General features: G+C 31.9%; 2 protein-coding genes across 3 annotated transcripts in view; one reads left to right on the top strand and one right to left on the bottom strand.

Annotated features, from left to right (window-relative positions):
* LOC134691428 (uncharacterized) overlaps positions 1-25,946 on the bottom strand; it is a 58,530-nt gene extending 32,584 nt beyond the window's left edge. Inside the window, exons 1-4 of the mRNA XM_063551952.1 lie at positions 25,856-25,946; positions 25,153-25,257; positions 22,089-22,160; positions 15,577-15,628 (exon numbers count right to left, since the gene is read on the bottom strand). Coding sequence (XP_063408022.1) covers positions 15,577-15,628; positions 22,089-22,160; positions 25,153-25,257; positions 25,856-25,936 — 310 coding nt within the window. The 5' untranslated portion in view covers positions 25,937-25,946. The remainder of the gene's footprint in view (positions 1-15,576; positions 15,629-22,088; positions 22,161-25,152; positions 25,258-25,855) is intronic.
* The window catches only part of LOC134691429 (biogenesis of lysosome-related organelles complex 1 subunit 5-like), a 280,858-nt gene that overhangs the window by 53,315 nt on the left and 201,064 nt on the right, over positions 1-26,479 (top strand). The gene's annotated exons all lie outside the window — the stretch shown is intronic.

The following is a 26,479-nucleotide window of genomic DNA, read 5'->3' as shown; positions in this document are numbered from 1 at the left end:
AAGTAATTTACCATTAACCAGGAAAACCTCCCCTCCCTTTTTTGCCCCGAATTCCTCAACGGTTTAGGCCACAACCCCCAAAGTCAATCATAAACTTCCCTTTGTGATATCTTTTTGGTATGGAACCTGTGGTACAATTTAATAGAAATCTATACACTGTTACACAAGTAATTGTCCGGACTACAAAAAGAAAATGGCCCCTTTTTAGCCCCTTATTTCTAAACAGTTGGGACCATAACCCAAATAATCAATCCCAAACTGCCTTTTGCGGTATTTAACTGTGTGTTTAAATTTCATAGCATTTCATTTACTTATACTTAAGTTATTGTTTTTGGACAACGACGAGATAGCAATATACGAACTCAAATTGTTTGGGGTCGTAGAAAAATATGCTAAGACCAGTAATAAGTGAGATGAGAATGTTTGCTCCATGCATGTCAGTGTCAATTTGTGGCGAACAAAAACAAAGGTGCTGCTTCTTTGCTTTTAGATTTTTCAAGTGACTGTGTATTTATTTTGTGTCATGAATTGATACCCCATATCCTGTCTTTTCCATTATAATGGGAAATAAATCGGGAATGGATTGGAACACAGATGATGCCCCCACTTGAATATAACGTTATAAAGGGACATCACTCAAGAAAGTTAAAGTGAAGCAACCCAAACTCAAACTTGATCTGTGTGTTGTGGTAATAAGCATTGTGCATAAGATTCATAACATTGAGTTGAGGCAAACTGAAGTTAGAGAACAGAAACTAATTGTTGGACGTACACACGGACTTTACAGATGGATATAGGTAACACTTAATGCCCCCTCAGTTGAAAAAAATCATAATATAAAAGTAAACAGTTTTACCAGCAGCGAAAGGTTTGTCCTTCATATTCATTTAAAATTGGTGTAAGAATAAAACTGAATATTGAAGACATCAACTCATACTCAGTAAAATCAAAAGGGCGCTTATATACCCCAATTCCATGTTGTCTGCTTTTTTGTTTTGTAAGCGGTGGTATTAACATTGACACATCTCATTTACAACGGAGATTTTTTGGCCCGGCCCCTCTCTATCATGGTCAATTGACTTTTATACTATTGCTTAGACTACATGAGAAAGATTGTGATAAATAAAATTGAGAATGGAAACAGAGAATGTGTCAAAGAGACAACAACCCGAACAAATATCAGAAAAACAGCCCGAGGCCACCAACGGGTCTTCAACACAGCGAGAAAATCCCATAACCAGAGGCAGGCTTCAGCTTCAGAGAAAATGGACGCCACTCTAAACTCTGAAACAAAAAAATGCATACTAACCTTGAAAGGCCAGAAGTTAATGACCAGTGGGGCATGCGCAAAAATGTGGCAGGGTTAACATGTTTTGTGAGATCTCAACCTTCCCCATATACCTCTAGCCAATTTAGAATAAACAAATACGTAGCAATATCACTACAAAAGTCCAAAAGTCTAAAAAGACCAATTTTTATCTTAATTTGATAACAATTACTCGACATTAGGATTTATATTAATTTGTATGAAATTTACTCAACTAATTCTCGATATCCCAATATGGTCTTAAAATTTCTTGACATTTCAATACTGTCTTGAAATTCCTCAACAAATTCTCGACATTCTTATTTGTCTCAGGATGGTTTGAAATATTCTGAGCATTTTGAATTGTGTCTCAAATTTTCTTGACAATTTTAAGTTTTACAAATAACGTTCACAGGCCTCTACAATAACTTTTTTTTCAACTTGTCCAGTAGGACAAGTACATACCAAAACTTACTTGTCCGAATGAAATTGTAACTTGTCCAAAAAAAATCTTAATATTAACCTTTTTTGCATTTCAAGTTGATTCAAGGATCAAAATGAATTTAAAACCAGATGCTCCGCAGGGCGTAGCTTTATACGACCGCAGAGGTTGAACCCTGAACGGTTGGGGCAAGTATGGACACAACATTCAAGCTGGATTCAGCTCTAAATTTGGATTGTGATTAAATAGTTGACACAGCATAGGTTTCTGACACAGAATGAATGTGTTCTAATGAAATTAAAATTTTTGTTTTCTCTTAGAGCAATTCACTATGCTGTTGAATATTATTCCTCTCAAAAAAATGTTTGAAGAAATTTTCTTTTTATTTTTGAAATTTCAAATGAGAAAATTGAACCCAATTTTTTTAATCACATCCCCCTTTCCCTTATTCCAAAACTAATCTCAATTAAAATTTCTAATGGAGTTTGCAACAATTACTACTCATTTAAATACATCATAAAATATTAAGATGTAAAAAAACTGCTTGTTATCACTGAATGGTAAAGATTATTTTAATTTATCAGTTGGTAGTAAAAAGTGAATAACATTGTATATTGTATATATAACAAAGATTTAAGTTGATTCTGGACAAAGAAAGATAACTCCAAATAAAAAAAAATCTTACAATTAGATATTTCTTGCTTACTATTCTGGACAAAGAAAGATAACTCTAATTAACCAGATGCTCCGCAGGGCGTAGCTTTATACGACCGCAGAGGTTGAACCCTGAACGGTTGGGGCAAGTATGGACACAACATTCAAGCTGGATTCCGCTCTAAATTTGGATTGTGATTAAATAGTTGACACAGCATAGGTTTCTGACACAGAATGAATGTATTCAAAAGAACTTAAAATTTTTGTTTTCTCTTAGAGCAATTCACTATGCTGTTGAATATTAATCCTCTCAAAAAAATGTTTGAAGAAATTTTCTTTTTATTTATGAAATTTCAAATGAGAAAAATTGAACCCAATTTTTTAATCACATCCCCCTTTCCCTTATTCCAAAACTAATTTCAATTAAAATATTCTAATGGAGTTTGCAACAATTACTACTCATTTAAATACATCATAAAATATTAAGATGTAAAAAAACTGCTTGTTATCACTGAATGGTAAAGATTATTTAAATTTATCAGTTGGTAGTAAAAAGTGAATATACATTGTATATTGTATATAACAAAGATTTAAGTTGATTCTGGACAAAGAAAGATAACGCCAATTAAAAAAAATTCTTGCAGATATTTCTTGCTTACTATACTGGACAAAGAAAGATAACTCTTAATTAAAAAAAAAATTGCAATTTCACAATATTGTGAAATTAGATATTTCTTGCCATTGCACAATACTGTGCAATTGAAAAGACTTGCTATTGCACAATACTTAATATAATAATTTTAGATCCTGATTTGGACCAACTTGAAAACTGGGCCCATAATCAAAAATCTAAGTACATGTTTAGATTCAGCATATCAAAGAGGCCCAAGAATTTAATTTTTGTTAAAATCAAACTTATTTTAATTTTGGACCCTTTGCACTATAATTTAGACCAATTTTAAAACTGGACCAAAAATTAAGAATCTACATACACTGTTAGATTTGGCATATCAAAGAACCCCAATTATTCAATTTTTGATGAAATCAAACAATGTTTAATTTTGGACCTCGATTTGGGCCAACTTGAAAACTGGGCCAATAATCAAAAATCTAAGTACATTTTTAGATTCAACATATCAAAGAACCCCAAGGTTTCAATTTTTGTTAAAATCAAACTAAGTTTAATTTTGGACCCTTTGGACCTTAATGTAGACCAATTTGAAAACGGGACCAAAAATTAAGAACCTACATACACAGTTAGATTCGGCATATTAAAGAACCCCAATTATTCAATTTTGATGAAATCAAACAAAGTTTAATTTTGGACCCTTTGGGCCCCTTTTTCCTTAACTGTTGGGACCAAAACTCCCAAAATCAATACCAATCTTCCTTTTGTGGTCATAAACATTGTGTATAAATTTCATAGATTTCTATTTACTTTAACTAAAGTTATTGTGCGAAAACCAAGAATAATGCTTATTTGGGCCCTTTTTTGGCCCCTAATTCCTAAACTGTTGAAACCAAAACTTCCAAAATCAATCCCAGCCATTCTTTTGTGGTCATAAACCTTGTGTCAAAATTTCATAGATTTCTATTAACTTAAACTAAAGTTATAGTGCGAAAACCAAGAAAATGCTTATTTGGGCCCTTTTTGGCCCCTAATTCCTAAAATGTTGGGACCAAAACTCCCAAAATCAATACCAGCCTTCCTTTTATGGTCATAAACCTTGTGTTAAAATTTCATAGATTTCTATTCACTTTTACTAAAGTTAGAGTGCGAAAACTAAAAGTATTCGGACGACGACGACGACGACGCCAACGTGATAGCAATATACGACGAAAATTTTTTCAAAATTTGCGGTCGTATAAAAACGAAATTGCTATTTCACAATATTTTGCAATAAGATATTTCTTGCCATTGCGCAATACTGTGCAATTGAAAAGACTTGCTATTGCACAAAACCTAATATAATAATTTTAGATCCTGATTTGGACCAACTTGAAAACTGGGCCCAGAATCAAAAATCTAAGTACATGTTTGGATTCAGCATATCAAAGAACCCCAAGATTTCAATTTTTGTTAAAATCAAACTAAATTTAATTTTGGACCCTTTGGACTTTAATGTAGACCAATTTGAAAACAAGACCAAAAATGAGGAATCTACATACACAGTTAGATTTGGCATATCAAAGAACCCCATTTATTTAATTTTTGATGAAATCAAACAAAGTTTAATTTTGGACCCCGATTTGGACCAACTTGAAAACTGGGCCGATAATCAAGAATCTAAGTACATTTTTAGATTCAGCATATCAAAGAACCCAACCGATTAATTTTTTGTCAAAATCAAACGAAGTTTAATTTTGGACCCTTTGGACCTTAATGTAGACCAATTTGAAAACGGGACCAAAAGTTAAAAATCTACATACACAGTTAGATTCGGCATATCAAAGAACCCCAATTATTCAATTTTGATGAAATCAAACAAAGTTTAATTTTGGACCCTTTGGGCCCCTTATTCCTAAACTGTTGGGACCAAAACTCCCAAAATCATTACCAACCTTCCTTTTATGGTCATAAACCTTGTGTTTAAATTTCATAGATTTCTATTTACTTATACTAAAGTTATGGTGCGAAAACCAAGAAAAATGTTTATTTGGGTCCCTGTTTGGCCCCTTATTCCTAAACTGTTGGGACCTAAACTCCCAAAATCAATACCAACCTTCCTTTTGTGGTCATAAACATTGTGTTTAAATTTCATTATTTTCTATTTACTTAAACTAAAGTTATTGTGCGAAAACCAAGAATAATGCTTATTTGGGCCCTTTTTTGGCCCCTAATTCCTACACTATTGAAACCAAAACTCCCAAAATCAATCCCAACCTTTCTTTTGTGGTCATAAACCTTGTGTCAAAATTTCATAGATTTCTATTAACTTAAACTAAAGTTATAGTGCGAAAACCAAGAAAATGCTTATTTGGGCCCTTTTTGGCCCCTAATTCCTAAAATGTTGGGACCAAAACTCCCAAAATCAATACCAACCTTCCTTTTGTGGTCATTAACCTTGTGATAAAATTTTATAGATTTATATTCACTTTTACTAAAGTTAGAGTGTGAAAACTAAAAGTATTCGGACGACGACCACGCAGACGTGATAGCAATATACGACGAAATTTTTTTCAAAATTTGCGGTCGTATAAAAATTGAACAGAATTTGATTTATATCCTTTTAAAAGATATGAGCCATGAACAACTGAATTTAGTTGTGTCACAGGACTTAGGTTTTAGTTTTTATCAATGCTAAAGTCTTATCATAGTTTGCACATGAGGCACCATCTGATTGGCCTCTAAATGTACACTCATTGGATTTAAAAAAAAAGTTTATTCAAATGCAATCAATAAAAAGAATATGAGGTATGATTGTCAATGAGACAAAAGACCAAATGACACAGAAATTAACAACTATAGGTCACTGCATTGCAAGTATTGATTTTTCTACATAAAGATCAAACAGGATTTGATGATTTTTATGGTAAATAATTTCCTCATCTTATTTAAAAAATAGGGTATGGACATTGGTATTAATTATTATAAAGCAACAAAATAAGGTAGGAAAAGAAGTTATGATTTGTCTTGGTCCAGAAATGTCTAATGCCTTGCCAAACTGTATATTAATCATGTCTATGAAATATGTCTCCTAGAGTGCCCAACTGTCTATTAAACAACTTGGAGCCGAATCATTTCCGAGCTGGTGACAAACTGTCTTTGAAAGTTACCTTATCTAAAAAGCGCATGGTTGAATGGGATCGGTAAGACTGGTTTCTGAGAAAAGTGTGCTTTTTATCTGTTAAAAGTACTTGACAAAGAACCAGTTTTAAATTATCGATTGCAAGTCTGAGGGGTCTTGAGAAATAAAAGTTTCAATTAGTTTCAGTTTAAAAAGGAAAGATGTCAAACAAATCTTCTTTTCTTGTTTTTTGTTAATAATTATACTTTCTTCATCAAAGTTTGATTAAAATTTATTTTCTGCAGAATGCTTCTACTTGTCCCATCGGACAAGCTTGGTACGGCTTTTACTTGTCCGACCTTTTGTACCTCTGGTACCGGACAATCGGACAAGCGTTATTGTCGAGGCCTGGTTCAATATATATAATACAAGTTTATCTTTATTTCTCTTTATATAATATACTGCTGTTTCAAGTTACAAAAGTTGGGCATGTTAATATAAATTGAAAATTTGGATATACAATCATTTTTATAAATACAAATATGGCTATGAAATTTTAAGTATTAACAATACAAATGTGGGTAGGTTGATATAAACCAATTTAATAACATTAACGGTACCAATTTTCCTGCACCAGATGCGCATTAAATGTGGGTTTGTAAATAATTACAAATGACGATTCCTAAATCTTCTAAATAATTGCTAATCAAATGATAAAAAACAATCATACTGTAGACTTGTTTCATTCTACATGCATAATATTCAATGTTAATGTGGTAAATAAACAGTTCTTGTACCAAAATGTGGTTTTTATAAATAGCAAAGTATTATTGAATATTGAATCCTTATTCTTCAATGAATGAAGAAATAAATACTATACAGGTACGAGTAAAAAATGTCCCTCTATGAGCAGATGACGACCAGATCTTAACATCAATTATCTGTATGCATCAACCAACAGCTGGCCACATAAAAAAAATAAGTTGATAGAAAAACTACCTCTAACATCATGAACATCAAAGTTAGTTGCATTATTCATAAAAATCAGTATAAAATCTTAATCATCCCAATCCTTCTTGTCGGTTGCTAAGGAACATAGATTTCCTTAGCATCCAAGCTGAAATTTACCTCAAAATGACTTAATTTCAATTTATGAACAGCTAATTCATCATGGCAGATAGCTTTAAATAGTTTATCATTAAATAAACAACAGAATATGCTTTTTAAAAATATATTCATTAAAGTAAATCATATATGGTGAAATACAGTATAGAATATCAGAGCTAATAGCTGTTTCAGGTACTGTGGATTTTAAGCAAAAAGAGTCAAATTCGACCAAATTTGGTCCGTAAAATATATTTTTTGCAGAAATATAGCCAAAAAGTGACACACTACATTTAAAGATAAGGTATTTAGCTAATCATTAATGAAAAAATATCTCTGGGTAAACATATTTTGAATCTATGGCGGATAATTTAAATTGGGTCATATTATGGATGTAAACTGTTCATGTAGGCCAATTATTCATATGTTTGCTAACATACCAGACAATTTCCACCATATAAACCAACTAACATGTTATATTGATGTTGGTGTTTGTTGAATATGTTTGTTCAGATGACTGACCTATGGTTAACAATAAAAAAACCTTAATGCAAATCTTTAAAAAAAGAGAGAAAGGGGGGGGAGGTAGTGACACAATATTTTTTTATTTATTTTGCGAAAAAAAGTAGAAATAGAGAGGCACTAAAATTAAAGAAATTTCAGATGGATGCTTCAAATGATTTTCTTTAAATACAGAGATAAACAAAATGGGTTCATTAATTCCTACATTCATTATATTTATGGAAAATTTGGGTTTAATGTTTAAAAATTGGGGATTTTCAGAATCAATTTATTTTACAGGGTATACCTTGAGTAATTATAAGGAAAAACTCTTTTGAATCAAAACTGAACATATAATTTGGTATTTTTTTTTCTTCAATTCAATTTAAGTAAAGGTTTATAGAGGACAAAGTACTACATCTTGGTTGAAAAACCGTAATTTTGGAATGTAGTGTACGTTAGGCAGTTGCTAATTTTATTAAGTATCAATGGCAGTGCTACTGTTGTTCTTTCGTATTCATACTTCAATTAATTTTAAAAGAAAAAAAAGTTTGATATTTTCTTTTAGTGTTTTTTTTTATATATATAGAGACAATTGCTAATTGCCTTTATAGATACTTATTGTCTTTGGCCCAACATGACTAGATCCGCGTGTATTCAAGTTATTTTTAATACATGTGTTTACTTTAAATTGTTTGAACTATAAATCATTTTGTTTTGACGGTATCACATCAATATATGTAGAGACATGATACAGTTGTAAAAAAGTAAATAAATATGTTTAAATAAAAAAAAAAAAAAAAAATGTTTTTAAACAATATATTTTATAAACAAGAATAGGAAAAAAGAGACGGCAATGCAGTGTTTTGGCCAAAATTAGGACATTGGTCTATATTTATGCAAAATACTTTTATCAATGTGACATATATGTCAGACAAAACTCAAAGGCAGATGGAAATTTTCTTTCTTCTTGAGCAAATTATTGTCTTCCAATCTTTCAAAGAGCAAAATACTACTTTTGAAAATTCCAATCACATTCTAATTCTTTGAAAATTGATACACTTCATATGAAATATGAAAAAAAATAGGTTAACAGGGTTTTTTGAATAACATTCAGGCTTGAATATTCTACCCGTTTAGAAAAATAAAATAAGATAGCCCACTGTTAAATGTTAGAACAAAACTTTACAAAAGAAGCCTACCCATTGGAAATTTCTTATAGTATTTCCCTTTCCTGGCTTAGATATTTATTTTCCTGACTTAATAGGAATCGGGAACTTCACATGTTTGTGTCATTTTGGTCTTTTTGTGGGTAGTTGTCTCATTAACAATCATACCACATCTTCTTTTTTATATTCACAAGTTGTTTTTCTTTTTCTGAGCTCTATTAGGCTTTGAATATGTTTTAGATGACAGTTACACAATTTATTGATCAATTTCTGTCTAACGTCTACCTTGTGTTTCATAGTTGAAAGTTTTTAATACTCAGAGTTTCAATGTGATATTTCGGTGTAATTAATGTCACAAATGATATCCGGAAATTGTTTTAACCAAATGCTCCACAAGGCGCAGCTTCATACGACTGCAGAGCTCTAATCCTGGGCAGTTGTGGCAAGTATGAACACAACATTTAATTTTGAAACAGCTCTGTATTTGAATTTTGATTAAATAGTTGATACAACATAAGTTTCTTATACAAATGATTGTGATCTAAGAACTTAAACTTAAAATTTTTAAATTGTACATTCATTATTTATTATCATGATTATGGTCCAATATCCAAAATCTAAATACATGGTTAGATTCAGCAAATCATAGAACCCCAAGAATTCATATTTTGATGAAATCAAATAATGTTCAATTTTAGACCCTTTAGACCTCAATGTGGACCAGTTTGATAACCAGCCCCAAATATTAAAAATCTAAATACATGGCTAGATTCCACATATTGAAGAAACCCATAAATTTATTTTTTATGGAAATCAAACAAAGTTTAATTTTGGACCCCGATTTGGACCAATTTTAAAACTTTATATTCAAAACTGAGCCCATAATCAAAAAAAAATAATACATGTTTAGATTTAGCATATCAAAGAACTCCAAGAATTCATTATTTGTTAAAATCAAACTAAGTTTAATTTTGGACCCTTTGGACCTTAATGTAGACCAATTTGAAAGCAGGACCAACAACTAAGAATCTAAATACACGGTTTGATTTGGCTTGATGAATTTCAAACAATGTTTAATTTTGAAAGCTTTTGGTCCCTAATTCCTAAACTGTTTGGACAAAAACTCAAAAAATCAACTCCAACATTTTGTAGATTTCTATTTACTTATACTAAAGTTATTGAGCAAAATCCAAGAAAAATGTTTATTTGGGACCTTTTATTGGTCCCTTATTCCTTAACTGTTTGGACCAAAACTCGAAAAATTAATCTCAACCTTCCATATGTGGTCATAACCTTATGGTAAAATTTAACAGATTTCTGTTTACTTATACTAAGGTTATTGAGCGAAAATCAAGAAAAATGCTTATTTGGGCTCTTTTTGGCCCCTTATTCCTAAACTGTTGGGACCAAAACTCCAGAACACAATCCAAACCTTCCTTTTATGGTCATAAGCTTAAATCTCATAGATTTCTATTTACTTTTACTAAAGTTATAGTGCGAAAAACAATTGTCTTCGGACGACGAAGACGCCAACGTCATACCAATATACAACCAGCGATCGTATTAAAATGGACCTGTAGGCAATTCAGTATGTCACTATCTGTGGAATACTTCACTGATAATTGTTATAAAGCTGTAAACCAGATGCTCCGCAGGGCGTAGCTTTATACGACCGCAGAGGTTGAACCCTGAACGGTTGGGGCAAGTATGGACACAACATTCAAGCTGGATTCCGCTCTAAATTTGGATTGTGATTAAATAGTTGACACAGCATAGGTTTCTGACACAGAATGAATGTATTCAAATGAACTTAATTTTTTTGTTTTCTCTTAGAGCAATTCACTATGCTGTTGAATTATAATCCTCTCAAAAAAATGTTTGAAGAAATTTTCTTTTTATTTATGAAATTTCAAATGAGAAAAATTGAACCCAATTTTTTATTCACATCCCCCTTTCCCTTATTCCAAAACTAATTTCAATTAAAATATTCTAATGGAGTTTGCAACAATTACTACTCATTTAAATACATCATAAAATATTAAGATGTAAAAAAAACTGCTTGTTATCACTGAATGGTAAAATTTATCAGTTGGTAGTAAAAAGTGAATATACATTGTATATGGTATATAACAAAGATTTAAGTTGATCCTGGACAAAGAAAGATAACTCCAATTAAAAAAAAAATTCTTGCAGATATTTCTTGCTTACTATACTGGACAAAGAAAGATAACTCTTAATTAAAAAAAAATTTGCTATTTCACAATATTGTGAAATTAGATATTTCTTGCCATTGCACAATACTGTGCAATTGAAAAGACTTGCTATTGCACAATACTTAATATAATAATTTTAGATCCTGATTTGGACCAACTTGAAAACTGGGCCCATAATCAAAAATCTAAGTACATGTTTAGATTCAGCATATCAAAGAGGCCCAAGAATTTAATTTTTGTTAAAATCAAACTTAGTTTAATTTTGGACCCTTTGCACTTTTATTTAGACCAATTTTAAAACTGGACCAAAAATTAAGAATCTACATACACCGTTAGATTTGGCATATCAAAGAACCCCAATTATTCAATTTTTGATGAAATCAAACAATGTTTAATTTTGGACCTCGATTTGGGCCAACTTGAAAACTGGGCCAATAATCAAAAATCTAAGTACATTTTTAGATTCAGCATATCAAAGAACCCCAAGGTTTCAATTTTTGTTAAAATCAAACTAAGTTTAATTTTGGACCCTTTGGACCTTAATATAGACCAATTTGAAAACGGGACCAAAAATTAAGAATCTACATACACAGTTAGATTCGGCATATTAAAGAACCCCAATTATTCAATTTTGATGAAATCAAACAAAGTTTAATTTTGGACCCTTTGGGCCCCTTTTTCCTTAACTGTTGGGACCAAAACTCCAAAAATCAATACCAACCTTCCTTTTATAGTCATAAACCTTGTGTTTAAATTTCATAGATTTCTATTTACTAATACTAACGCTATGGTGCGAAAACCAAGAAAAATGCTTATTTGGGTCCCTTTTTGGCCCCGAATTCCTAAACTGTTGGGACTGAAACTCCCAAAATCAATACCAACCTTCCTTTTGTGGTCATAAACATTGTGTTCAAATTTCATTGATTTCTATTTACTTTAACTAAAGTTATTGTGCGAAAACCAAGAATAATGCTTATTTGGGCCCTTTTTTGGCCCCTAATTCCTAAACTGTTGAAACCAAAACTCCCAAAATCAATCCCAACCTTTCTTTTATGGTCATAAACCTTGTGTCAAAATTTCATAGATTTCTATTAACTAAAACTAAAGTTATAGTGCGAAAACCAAGAAAATGCTTATTTGGGCCCTTTTTGGCCCCTAATTCCTAAAATGTTGGGACCAAAACTCCTAAAACCAATACCAGCCTTCCTTTTATGGTCATAAACCTTGTGTTAAAATTTAATAGATTTCTATTCACTTTTACTAAAGTTAGAGTGCGAAAACTAAAAGTATTCGGACGACGACGACGACGACGCCAACGTGATAGCAATATACGACGAAAATTTTTTCAAAATTTGCGGTCGTATAAAAAGGAATAATGATCCAGAAATAGTATAATCAAGTTGTCTCCTAAATGTTATTGCTGCTACAGTGGCTGCAAATAAGTTTTCAATTTTCACTGTTTACAGTGTTGTCTCCCCTTGAAACATGTATATTTAATATAATTTTTAAAATTATTTTAATCATTCAACCTGTTTTAATTGAAAGCTAATTAACTAATTTTTACAATAAAATACAAAAAACATGATACTTTTTCACCAAGTAAGTAAATAAACAGGGGTTTCCCTCCATGGTTATTTTTAGTCGGGGAATAACCCCTAGTTTTTTATACGAAACTGTTTATAGCACCCTTTGGTGATGGTGATGTGTTTGTACATCTTACTTTACTTAACAGTCTTGCTGCTTACAATTATCTCTATCTATAATGAACTTGGCCCAGTAGTTTTAGTGGAATATGTTAATAAAAATTTACAAATTTTATGAAAATTGTTAAAAATTGACTATGAAGGACAATAACTCCTTAGGGGGTCAATTGACCATTTCGGTCATGTTGACTTATTTGTAAATCTTACTTTGCTGAACATTTTTGCTGTTAAAAGTTTATCTTTATCTATAATAATATTCAAAATAACCAAAAACAGCAAAAATTCCTTAAAATTACCAATTCAGGGGCAGCAACCCAACAACAGGTTGTCTGATTTGTCTGAAAATTACAAGGCAGATAGATATTGATCTGATTAACAATTTTATCCATGTCAGATTTGCTCTAAATGCTTTGGTTTTTGAGTTATAAGCCAAAAACTGCATTTTACCCCTATGTTCTATTTTTAGCCATGGCGCCCATCTTGGTTGGTTGGCCGGGTCACGCCACACCTTTTTGAAACTAGATACCCCAATGATGATTGTGGCCAAGTTTGGTTTAATTTGGTCCAGTAGTTTCAGAGGAGAAGATTTTTGTAAAAGATAACTAAGATTTACGAAAAATAGATAAAAATTGACTATAAAGGGCAATAATTCCTGAAGGGGTCAACTGACCATTTTGGACATGTTGACTTATTTGTAAATCTTACTTTGCTGAACATTATTGCTGTTTACAGTTTATCTCTATCTATAATATTCAAGATAATAACCAAAAACATCAAAATTTCCTTAAAATTACAAATTCAGGGGCAGCAACCCAACAGTGGGTTGTTGGATTCGTCTAAAAATTTCAGGGCAGATAGATCTTGACCTTATAAACAATTTTTGATTAGATTTGCTTTAAATGCTTTGGTTTTTGAGTTTTAAGCCAAAAACTGCATTTTACCCCTATGTTCTATTTTTAGCTGTGGCGGCCATCTTGGATGGTTGACCGGGTCACGCCACACATTTTTGAAACTAGATACCCCAATGATGATTGTGGCTAAGTTTGGTTAAATTTGGCCCAGTTGTTTCAGAGGAGAAGATTTTTCTAAAAGCTAACGACGACAGACGACGACGACGGACGACGACGCCAGACGCTGGACGCCAAGTGATGGGAAAAGCTCACTTGGCTCTGTGGGACAGGTGAGCTAAAAAACATTGAACTTTTTATTTTTTTAGATATATATACGGGCAGTAATAAAGTGATTTTCATTTTTTTTTTATATATAATATTGATAGAATTAAATATTTGTGAAGAAGAAAGGGATTATATAGTTTTTATTAGACAACATATGTTAAAGATCATGTATGCACTGTTTTAAGCAAAGTGAAAGGTATGAATTAATGAGTCAAGATAACACTTGGTGTTTTGCCTGGCTGTGGTCTGAACAATTTCTTTCAAAAAAGGATGTTTGGCAGAATTAAATTAAATTTGAATAATATTGATGACAGTTAGCATATTTCATCAGCAATATTTTGTTTGTTTAAAGGACCTTTTTTTAATTATTTTTATAATTAATTTTTTAAAGTTTTCTTGTCGCTAAATAGTCTTCTTGTCGCTTCTTGTTGCTAAATTCATTCTTCTTGACGCTTCTTGTTGCTAAAATTCTTCTTGTCTCTAATTATATAGACCGCGGTGCTAAGCTATAGATGGAACGGCTAACCAGTTTAGTCGAAGGCATCGTAAACATAATCATCCTGATCTACATATCACCAAAGGCCATCCCAACATAACGGGATACAAATATTTTGTGCACACGTTGACAATTTTGTATTGGACGAACATTTTGAATGAACCCTGCTCTTCAAGCAAAAAGACACAGAGTAACGTTCGTCATATCATGATTTCAGCTTTCAACATCGATTTGAAACTCTAAATGCAAGTGTTCATGTCAAACGCTCAAGTGATACCAAACAGACTTGACCTTATACAGGAAAGATAAAACCAGAGGATTCTGGTAAAAAAGTTTTGAGCGGGAAATACAAATATAAGATTTTTGGTAGGAATGACAAAATAAATTGAAATAAAATCTTACTTGTAAATACAAATAAAATATTTTTTAGCGGAACGAATTTATAGGGTCGGTCAGTAAAGGGCAAACAAACAATATTTTAATTTAAGCCTCAAGTGCGTCATTTACCCTAAATAATGAATTAGTTTTGCGTCATTTATAAATCTATTTTTGTAAATTAAAGAAATCTACTGTCGTTCTTAAAATAAAGCACCAATTAAAAAGCAATCTTAACTACTCTGGCATTCTCGCCCACTTACGTTAACATAATTTGTTAGTGAAGCGATAAGGGTTGAGAAGTCACAAATGGCAGAACTGGCTCCTTGTCGGAATCTTTGAATCATTTGTCCCTTTCTAAAATTTTGTATCCCGATAAACAATTGACACCAGTTTATAAAATTTCTTTTTATAACAAGGAATAGAAAAGGTAGAAAAAGCACATCTTGTGCCAACGACTTAGTTTATTAAATTATCTCAAAACTGACACATATTCTTAGGATTATAGAGAAATGTCACTCGTATTATCAATTCACTCGTGGAGAAAGCAATAACTCTGTGTGCAATGACATTGATCATATATTTATAGTGACTGTTTTGCTGTTTACATGGACAATATTTTGGTTTATGTCATAACATGTAATGTGTTAAAACTAATGAATAGTTTGAATAATATATATATAATAATAAAACAAGTTAAAGAAAATTACCTTCTATCCCTTGACCAGCAGTCACACCTGGAGATTTCTCTGACATGACAGTCTAAAAAATAAGTAATATGCACTGTGAATACATCGTCACTCATGTCCCTTGAAGAACTATTAAAATTTTAAGATATAAACCCCCCAAAAAATAATATACAATGACATAATACCAATATATATGTAATACCAATGTTCCACATTACATAAAATATATCCAACACATTTTTATATTTTCAGGATAATGTGTTGCTCAGAGTAAAAGAGATATAGTTTAAAGGGAACAGTTTTTTTTTTAATTTGGAAAATCCCCTTGCAGGTATATAAAAAGTAAAATAACAAAATTATCAAACTCCGATGAAAATTCTAAGCCGAAAGTCCCTAAGTAAATGGCAAAATCAAAAGCTGAAACACATCTAATGAATGGATGACACAACTGTCATATTCCTGACTTGGTACTGGCATTTTCTTATGTAGAAAATGGTGGATTAAACCTGGTTTATCTGTTCCCAAAAAAAATATACAATGCAGCAAGAATATTTGTGTTTAATGGAAACTATGGACCAAAACCTGTCTTACTGATTATTTTGCCTTGACCAAGTTTTATGGTTTTAAAGATAAAAAGCATAAATGAAAAACAAACAAGAGGCTCAAAAAAACTTGTATCGTTCACTTTGGCATTTTTGCTAAAACTAAATTGGATTGATTACTTAATTCAATGATTGAGTAATTGCTGGTGTTTAATGCTAATTTCAGTGTTATTGGCTATATTGTGAAAATCAGTTTTTATTGGTGGAGGAAGCCTGAGTACCCTAAGCAAACCAGGACATACCGAGGGTTAATCAAGACTGGAGTCAAACGCACCTCACAAGCTCAATGTTGGAAGAATAATCAACAAGATTATTTGGTGAAAATAGGAGGTAGGTAGATCTTGACAATCAGTATTTTGCCCCCGACAGATTTTCTCCACCTATTGTGGTTTCAAGGATTAAGACAATTAACACATTTTACCCTCATGTTCTATTATTAACTATATTGCAGCCATGTCTTGTCGTTTAAGGCTATAATTCCCTTAGAAGTCATCCAGTTGTTTTGGTTGTATTGGCAATTTTATAGATCTTGCATTTCTGATTATCTTTGCTGTTTACAGTTAATACTTTTCTATTATAGTTTTCAAGGTAATGAGCAAAAGCACTAAGATCAGTAAAAAATGTCATTTAAGAACAATAACTCCTATGGTCTATTGTTTATGGCCATATTGACAATTTGTAGATCATGTATTGCTGACCCCTTTTGCTTCAAACAGTTTTTACCTATCTCATAAAGTTTTTGAGGTAAGAGAGCATTGAATGGCAATACACAGTACCCTACCGGATAAAAAATCTTTTTACTGGAACAAAATTCTAACTGGATTTCTAACTTGTCATGTTGTAATCTATATAACAAATATCAAATCAATATCTTTAAGCATGATAGAAATAAAATGCTTCGCTGAGCGCAGCCAGATACGACTGCAGAGGTCTAACCCTGAACAGTTGGGGCAATTTTTGACACGATATTCAAGCTGTGATCAAATTTTGACAAAATATAAGTTTCTGACACAAAATAAATGTGGTCAAAGACCTTAAAAATTCGAAATGGGACATTTAATTTACCTAGAATGGTCTGATATCCAAAATCTAACAACATGGTTAGAATCTGCATATAAAAAAAACACCAAAAATTTAATTTTAGTTGAAATCAAACAAAGTTTAATTTTGGACCCTTCAAACCTTAATATGGACTAACTTGAAAACAGGGCCCGAAATATGAAATCTATATGCACAATAAGATTCAGCATATCATACAGCCGCAATAATTCAGTTTTTGATGAAATCAAACAAAGTTTAATGTTAGATTCTTTTGACCACAATGTAGCCCAATTTAAAAATGGGGCCCAATATCCAAACTAGAGGCTCTAAGGGGCCTGTGTCACTCACCTTGGTCTATGTGAATATTAAACAAAGAACACAGATGAATTAATGACAAAATTGTGTTATAGTGATGGTGATGTGTTTGTAGATCTTACTTTACTGAAAATTCTTGCTGCTTACAATTATCTCTATCTATGATGAACTTTGCCCAGTAGTTATAGTGGAAAATATTTTGTAAAAATTTACAAAATTTATGAAAATTGTTAAAAATTGACTATAAAGGGCAATAACTCCTTGAGGGGTCATTTGACTATTTTGGTCAAGTTGACTTATTTGTAGGTCTTACTTTCCTGTACATTATTGCTGTTTACAGTTTATCTCTATCTATAATAATATTCAAGATAATAACCAAAAGCTGAAAATTTTTCTTAAAATTACCAATTCAGGGGCAGCAATCCAACAACGGGTTACCTGATTGGTCTGAAAATTTCAGGGCAGATAGATCTTCACATAATGAACAATTTTATCCTGAAAGATTTGCTCTAAATGCTTTGGTTTCAGAGATATGAGCCAAAAACTGCATTTTACCCTATGTACTATTTTTAGCCATGTCGGCCATCTTGGTTCGAGGGCCTGGTCATCACACACATTTTTAAAAATAGATATCCTAGTGATGATTGTGGACAAGTTTGGTTAAATTTGTCTTAGAAGTTTCAGGAGAAGATTTTTGTAAAAGATTACAAAAAATGTAAAAAATTGACTATAAAGGGCAATAACTCCTTAAGGGTTGGTCATGTTGACTTATTTTTAGATCTTACTTTGCTGAACATTATTGCTGTTTACAGTTTATCTCTATCTATAATGATATTAAGATAATAACCAAAAATGGAAAAATTTCCTTAAAATTACCAATTCAGGGGCAGCAACCCAACAATGGGTTGCCGATTCATCTGAAAATTTCAGGACAGATAGATCTTGACCTGATAAACATGTTCACCCCCATGTCAGATTAACCCTAAATGCTTTGGTTTCAGAGATATAAGCCAAAATCTACATCTATGTTCTATTTTTAGCCATGGCGGCCATCTTGGTTGGTATGCATGGTCAACGAACACATTTTTTAAACTAGATACCCCAATGATGATTGTGGCCAAGTTTGGTTAAATTTGGACCAGTAGTTTCAGAGGAGAAGATTTTTGTAAAAGTTAACAACGGACGACCGACGCCAAGTGATGAGAAAAGCTCACTTGGTCCTTTGGGCCAGGTGAGCTTAAAAGTATTACAAGGTTAGAACCCCCAACTAGAGGCTCTTAAGAGCCTGTGTTGCTCACCTTGGTCTATGTGAATATTAAACAAAGGAAGCAGATGGATTCATGACAAAATTGTGTTTTGGTGATGTGATGTGTTTGTACATCTTACTAACTTTACTGAACATTCTTGCTGCTTAAAATTATCTCTATCTATTATGAACTTGGCCCAGTAGATTCAGTGGAAAATATTAGTAAAAATTTACAAATTTTATGAAAATTGTAAAAAATTGACTCTAAAGGACAATAACTCCTTAGAGGGTCAAATGACCATTTTGGTCATGTTGACTTATTTTTAGGTCTTTCTTTGCTGTACATTATTGCTCTTTACAGTTTATCTCTATCTATAATAACATTCAAGATAAAAACCAAAAATAGCAAAATTCCCTTAAAATAACCAATTCAGGGGCAGCAACCCAACAACGGATTGTCCAATCCATCTGAAAATTTTAGGGCAGATAGATCATGACCTGATTAACAATTTAACCCCATCAATTTGCTCTAAATGCTTTGGTTTTTGAGTTATAAGCCAAAAACTGCATTTTACCCCTATGTTTTATTTTGGCCCAGTAGTTTCCGAGGAGAAGATTTTTGTAAAAGATAACTAAGATTTACGAAAAATGGTTAAATATTGACTATAAAGGGCAATAACTCCTAAAGGGGTCAACTGACCATTTCAGTCATGTTAACTTATTTGTAAATCTTTCTTTGCTGAACATTATTGCTGTTTACAGTTTATCTTTATCTATAATAATATTGAAGATAATAACCAAAAACAGCAAAATTTCCTTAAAATTCCCAATTAAGGGGCAGCAACCCAACAACGGGTTGTCCAATTCATCTGAAAATTTGAGGGCAAATAGATCTTGATCTGCATTTTACCCATGGCGGCCATCTTTGTTGGTTGGCCGGGTCACTAGACACATTTTTAAACTAGATACCCCAATGATGATTGTGGCCAAGTTTGGTTAAATTTGGCCCAGTAGTTTCAGAGGAGAAGATTTTTGTAAAAGTGAACGACGACGGACGACAGACTACGACAGACGACGGACGCCAAGTGATGAGAAAAGTTCACTTGGCCCTTCGGGCCAGGTGAGCTAAAAATTAATGACTTTAAATTAATCCCATTGAAATTGGTTAAAAGATTTGTATTTATTTTCAATTGAAGAGTTCTTGCTATTGCGCAATATTATACTGTGCAATTTAAGATTTCTTGCTTTTGTGTAATACTGTGCACTTGAAGATTTCTTGCTATCGCGCAATACTGGCCAATTCAAGATTTCTTGCTATTGCGCAATACAATGGAATTTAAGATTTCTTGCTATTGCGCAATACTGTGCAATTGAAGATTTCTTGCTATTGCGCAAGACTGTGCAATTGAAGATTTCTTGCTATTGCGCAAGACTGTGCAATTAAAGATTTCTTGCTATTGTGCAATTGAAGATTTCTTGCTATTGCCCAATACTGTGCTATTGCGTAATAAGGTGCAATTGAAGAATTCTTGCTATTGCGCAATATTGTGCTATTACGCATTACTGTGCAATTGAAAATTTCTTGCTATTGTTCAATACTGTGCAATTGAAGATTTCTTGCTTTTGTGCAATACTGTGCAATCATTTGAATTCTCAAAAATACTGGCCAATTCAAGATTTATTGCTATTGTGCAATACAATGCAATTGAAGATTTCTTGCTATTGCGCAATACTGTGCAATTGAAGATTTCTTGCTATTGCACAATACTGTTCTATTGTGCAATACTGTGCTATTGCTATTTTGCAATACTGTGCTATTGCACAATACTGTGCAATTGACGATTTCTTGCTATTTCACAATACTGTGCAATTGGAGATTTCTTGCTATTGTGCAATACAGTGCAATAGAAGATTTCTTGCGATTATGCAATACTGTGCAATTGAAGATTTCCTGCTATTGCGCAATACAGTGCAATTGAAGATTTCTTGCTATTGCGCAAGACTGTGCAATTAAAGATTTCTTGCTATTGCGCAAGACTGTGCAATTAAAGATTTCTTGCTATTGTGCAATTGAAGATTTCTTGCTATTGCCCAATACTGTGCTATTGCGTAATAAGGTGCAATTGAAGATTTCTTGCTATCGCTATTGCGCATTACTGTGCAATTGAAAATTTCTTGCTATTGCGCAATACTGTGCAATTGAAGATTTCTTGCTTTTGTGCAATACTGTGCAATCATTTGAATTCTCAAAAATTTTGAAAAAAAAAATATGAACCCCCCAAAAAAATCCCCCAAAACTTTTTGAACCCTGTCCCCCTTGGAGTAATTACCGCGAACCGAAATTAATCCCAGCCTTCCCTTTGTGGTATGGAACCTTGTAGTACAATTTTAGAAAGATCCATACTGTCTGGAAACAAGAAAAATACTTGTTTTTGGCCCATTTTTTGCCCTTAATTCCTGAACCGTTGAAGCAATTACCCCCAAACTCAATCCCAGCCTTCCCTTTGTGATATGGAACCTTGTGGTACAATTTCTGAGAGATCTATACACTAACACACAAGTTATTGTCCGGAAACAACAAAAATGCTTGTTTTTGGCCCCTTTTTAGTCCCTAATTCCTAAATTGTTGGTACCATAACCCCCAAAAAAATCCCAACTTTCCTTTTGTGGTATTAACCCTTCTGGTGAAATTTCTTAGAGATCCATTCACTTAAACTAAAGTTATTGTCTGGAAACAAAATGAATCTTCGGACGACGCCGACGACAACACCATAGCATTATACGACGCAAGTTTTTTGCGGTCATATAAAAAGTGTGGAAAACTGAATATTTGCATGAATTTTTCGAAGTCCAAGGAACAAAACTCTGCAAAAAATCATCAGACTGGAACCAAATCTGAACTGGATCTGTAATTTGTCATGGTGGAACTATATACCAAATATCAATCCATATATCTTTAAGCAAGATAAAAATAAATGCGAAAAACTTTAGAATGAAATAAAAGACACAACAATAAATTCTTGAATTGAAAAATGAAGGCTATTCCACTAAGTTTAGTTAAAGTCCGTTAAAGCGTGGAATTTAGGATCTCAAATATATCATGTTGTCCAATCAAAATCGTGATAACAAATAATTTCATTAGAATTTGAAATTTTTTGTTCAAGACTTGAAGAATGTTTAATTTATAAAATATCTCTCCTGAAGTATCTTGGTTTTGTGGCATTTAATTTCTTAGTTTATATTATTTATTTTTTGTCACTGATTTTCTACTTGATTCATTCTAAGTGTAAGCATATGCAATTCAACACCATATCTATCACTATATGTACCTGTAAGTATTCCATCACTTCTTTATATTGCCCCTGTTTCCATGTGGCTGCTATATCATATGGAGTCTCACCCTGAAATACAGACAAATCTTTATATTGCTTTCATCTGATAAGGCCTATATTAAAATATTGTTTGTTTGCCCTTTTCCGACCCTATGTTTTGAAACAGGGTAGGTAGGTAGGTAAAATGTTTTATTTTTCTTTCTCCAAAAATATCTAAGCTCGGTACATTTTTTGTCATGGGTAGGCAGGTAGGTATAATATTTTATTTTATAGAAACAAAATCTGCCTGGTGTAATTTTTGTTTGTACAAATGTATTGCTTTTGTTTAAGTACATGCTTTTGCTAAAAAGTTTCTGGGACTATAAGTATAATAAGCATATTTTCAACGTTTATATGCCTGGAACTTTTAAGACTTTTAAATTCTACTTCCGTCGTATGCTTACCTTGACCTAAAGGTTTTCTGTAAGAGATAACTTTATCCTGGTAAAATATGTCCAGGCAGACATACATTACTAGTAGAAAAAGTCCCTAGAGAGTTTAAATTTTTGTGTGTGCCTGTGTTTCCAATAAAAATGCTACAAGACTTGAAACTCAATTGTCACGTATTTTACGTTGCATTTATAAATGATCTGTATGGAAAAACTTGGCGATTTTACTGCCAAATATTGTCCACTTTACAGACCTTTGGTTCATGTCAGATATATATAATATGCTGGCCGAAGGCTTAACTGGACCCCTGTTGTGTTCACTTATCGCTACACTGACTTCGGTGCGAGGGTCTCACTAATAAGTGACAAGAAGCATCAAAAAGCGACAAGAAGTGTCAAGAAGCAACAAGAAGAATAAATTAAGCAACAAGAAGCGAAAAGAAGGCTATTTAGCGACTAGAAAACTTTAGAAATTATTATTAGAATAAATATATAAAAAAAAAAGCATTAAACTTTTTATTTTTTTAGATATATATACTGGCAGTAATAAAGTGATTTTTTTTTACATATAATATTGATAGATTTAAACATTTGTGAAGAAGAAAGGGATTATATAGTTTTTATTAGACAACATTTGTTAAAGATCATGTATACACTGTTTTCAGCAAAGTGAAAGGTATAAATTAATGAGTCAAGATAACACTTGGTGTTTTGCCTGGCTGTGGTCTGAACAATTTCTTTCAAAAAAGGATGTTTGGCAGAATTAAATTAAATTTGAATAATATTGATGACAGTTAGCATATATCATCAGCAATATTTTGTTTGTTTAAAGGACCTTTTTTTAATTATTTTTATAATTAATTTTTTAAGTTTTCTTGTCGCTAAATAGTCTTCTTGCCGCTTCTTGTTGCTAAATTCATTCTTCTTGACGAGTCTTGTTGCTAAATTCATTCTTCTTGACGCTTCTTGTCGCTAAAATTCTTTTTGTCTCTAATTATATAGACCGCGGTGCTAAGCTATAGATTAGGTTAATGTATTAAAAATCCAGGAATAGGAGATGATAAAACATTTTGGGGCTCATTTTTAATTTTATTTTTCTAACTGTGGAGTGCTACCTTATGGCACATCAGAAAGCACAGAAATGCACTTTTAAAGTTAAAATTGACCACAAATCTTTAGTCTTTTGTGTTCTTGTTTTAGTTCTGATTGTAAAAAAAACTGCTAGGAATGCAATTTATGTTAATTTTATTGTTTACTGTCCTTAGCAACCAAATATACACATTTTGACACTTAGACATGTTTTGGTCTTAAATTTGTACCCCGTTAGCTTTGCCCTTGTAACCAAAGATTGCGCTTTATATGATAATCTCAGAATGTATCGCTTTATATTTTTGAATGCTAATAAGTCAAATAAACATTTTTAGCAGGATTTTATATCATAATTTGGCATTAATTAAATTTAATGATGCCAGTACTGTTAGAAATTTATACCCTGCTTGAGAGCTTCTAAACCAAGGTTAGGTATGCTATTTACAGCAAAAATTACCTATAAGTGCTTTCAAACACCTAAAACATGTACAATTTGTCCTCTTTTAAGGCAATTTTATAATTTCAAATAAAAAAAAAGGGAAAAGTTTTAGAAATTTACCCCCATAATGAGACAGACTTGAAGTTTTTCACTATGATCCAGCATTTATTTTAAAATCACTTTTTGTAGCGTTTCAACACCAACTGCTAACCTTCATAAAATCTTTATTACTGAACCAATTTTAAAAACTAAGGTACCATTTTCATCGTAACAACTAGTAGAACACAGAAAACATAAAAGAATTTGAGGCAGGAGGGAAAAAAATTCACCTTAAGTTAGAATGCAAATACGGACTGTCATACAGAAAACAGCCTATATTACATACATTACATAACCTTGATGTTCATATAAACCCAATACCTTAAGGTAGCACTCCACAGTTAGGTGTGTAGTTTCGCATTTTGGCCCCTGTGGATTTTTTAAATACGAGAGCTAGTGTGCAATAAAATTCATTTTTGGATAGCTGAGTATTTAAATAGCCTTTGTATTGGGTTTATATGAACATCAAGGTTATGTAATGTATGAAATATAGGCTGTTTTCTGTATGACAGTCCATATTTGCATGTCCATACTATACATTGGTCCGGCAATTATTGTAATGTTTTTTCCCAACTTTTTATCGCACGAACTTTGTGATTGGATTTTACGAAAAAATGAGGCGAAAGACACCCATTTTTTATTTGATCATTAGGAAGATTTAAGAAAACAGTTTCTAAAAAGGTATCACTCAAAGGCATTGAAATTCTAGTTTGATCCAAATTTTGGGGGGATATATGACATGTTCACCCCCCTTTTTGCAATATTTTATGTTAAATAAATGCTGAATGTTGCCATGGATACACATACAAGGAATTAATTTTCACCCTTTTAACTTTGGAAAATTGAATCTATGGAAGATACTGATTACATACATATGCACATGTACAACACAAACAGTTAGGTTAATGTATTAAAAATCCAGGAATAGGAGATGATAAACATTTTGGGGCTCATTTTTAATTTTATTTTCTAACTGTGGAGTGCTACCTATACTATAAAATATTACCTCATGTGTTGTAACCAAGGGACTGGCACCTCTTTCTACCAGACATCTTGTGGTCTGTAAATGTCCCCCATAAGCAGCTAGATGTAAAGCTGTTCTTCCATCTCTCTATAATATAACCAAATAACATGTAACTATAATGTACAATACTTTGTTGTCAATATCAATAATATACAACATATCCTACAACTGACATTAAAACTTGTCTGATAAACTGGACAAGGTTATTTAATAAATATAAACAAAATATATATCACTTGAATCAGTGGTCAAAACTGAATACAATGACCAGTCACACTTGTATTTATATTGATCATAAACAACAAATAAACAACCGTTTTTTTTTGTGAAATGTCAAAACTTCCATTAAACCGGATATCTTAAAAAAAAAAAATTTCAAGAAATGTGTAAAATAATTATATCAATGGATTCAGTAGAACAAAACAAACAAAATGAGACCCCACTTTATATGATTCTTACAGATATTTGTTTATTAAAACTGTCTAATTAACAACAGGATTAAGTGTAGATTCAGTATAATTGTTCATTTTAATAAAATATTTTCTAATTAAGAACAATAACATGAGTAAAATGAGAACCCACTTGATATAATTAGTACAAATATTTGTTCATTAAACCTGTCTAATTAACAACATGATTTAGTGTAGATTAATAGTAATGTGATCAGACTAAGTAGATAACATACTGTTTCTGTGATGTTGATCTTACATCCTGTATCAATGAGGAGTCGACAGATCTCCAGATGTCCTCCATAGGCAGCCCACATTAATGCTGTCCCTCCACTACCCTGGAATAATACAACTGACATCAAAACTTGTCTGATAAACTGGACAATGTTGTGTAATAAATATAAACAAAATATATATCACTTGAATCAGTGGTCAAAACTGAATTAAATGACCAGTCACACTTGTATTTATATTGTATATAAACAATACATAAACATGTTTTGTTGTGAAATGTCAAAACTTCCATTAAACCTGATATCTTAAAAAAATATTTTTTTCAAGAAATGTGTAAAATAATTATATCAATGGATTCAGTAGAACAAAACAAGTAAAATGAGACCCCACTTCATATGATTATTACACATATTTGTTCGTTAAACCTGTCTGATTAACAACAGGAATTAAGTGTAGATTCAGTATAATCATTCATTTTAATAAAAAAAAAAAATTAAGAAACATGAAAAGGAGTTATATTTTCTGATTCAGAACAATAATAAGAGTAAAATGAGACCCCACTTTATATAATTATTACAAATATTTGTTCATTAAACCTGTCTGATTAACAAAATGATTTAGTGTAG

The sequence above is a fragment of the Mytilus trossulus genome, chromosome 11 (assembly GCF_036588685.1).
Source record: "Mytilus trossulus isolate FHL-02 chromosome 11, PNRI_Mtr1.1.1.hap1, whole genome shotgun sequence".
Lineage (NCBI taxonomy): Eukaryota > Metazoa > Mollusca > Bivalvia > Mytilida > Mytilidae > Mytilus > Mytilus trossulus.
This window is presented reverse-complemented; position numbering and strand designations above follow the sequence as displayed.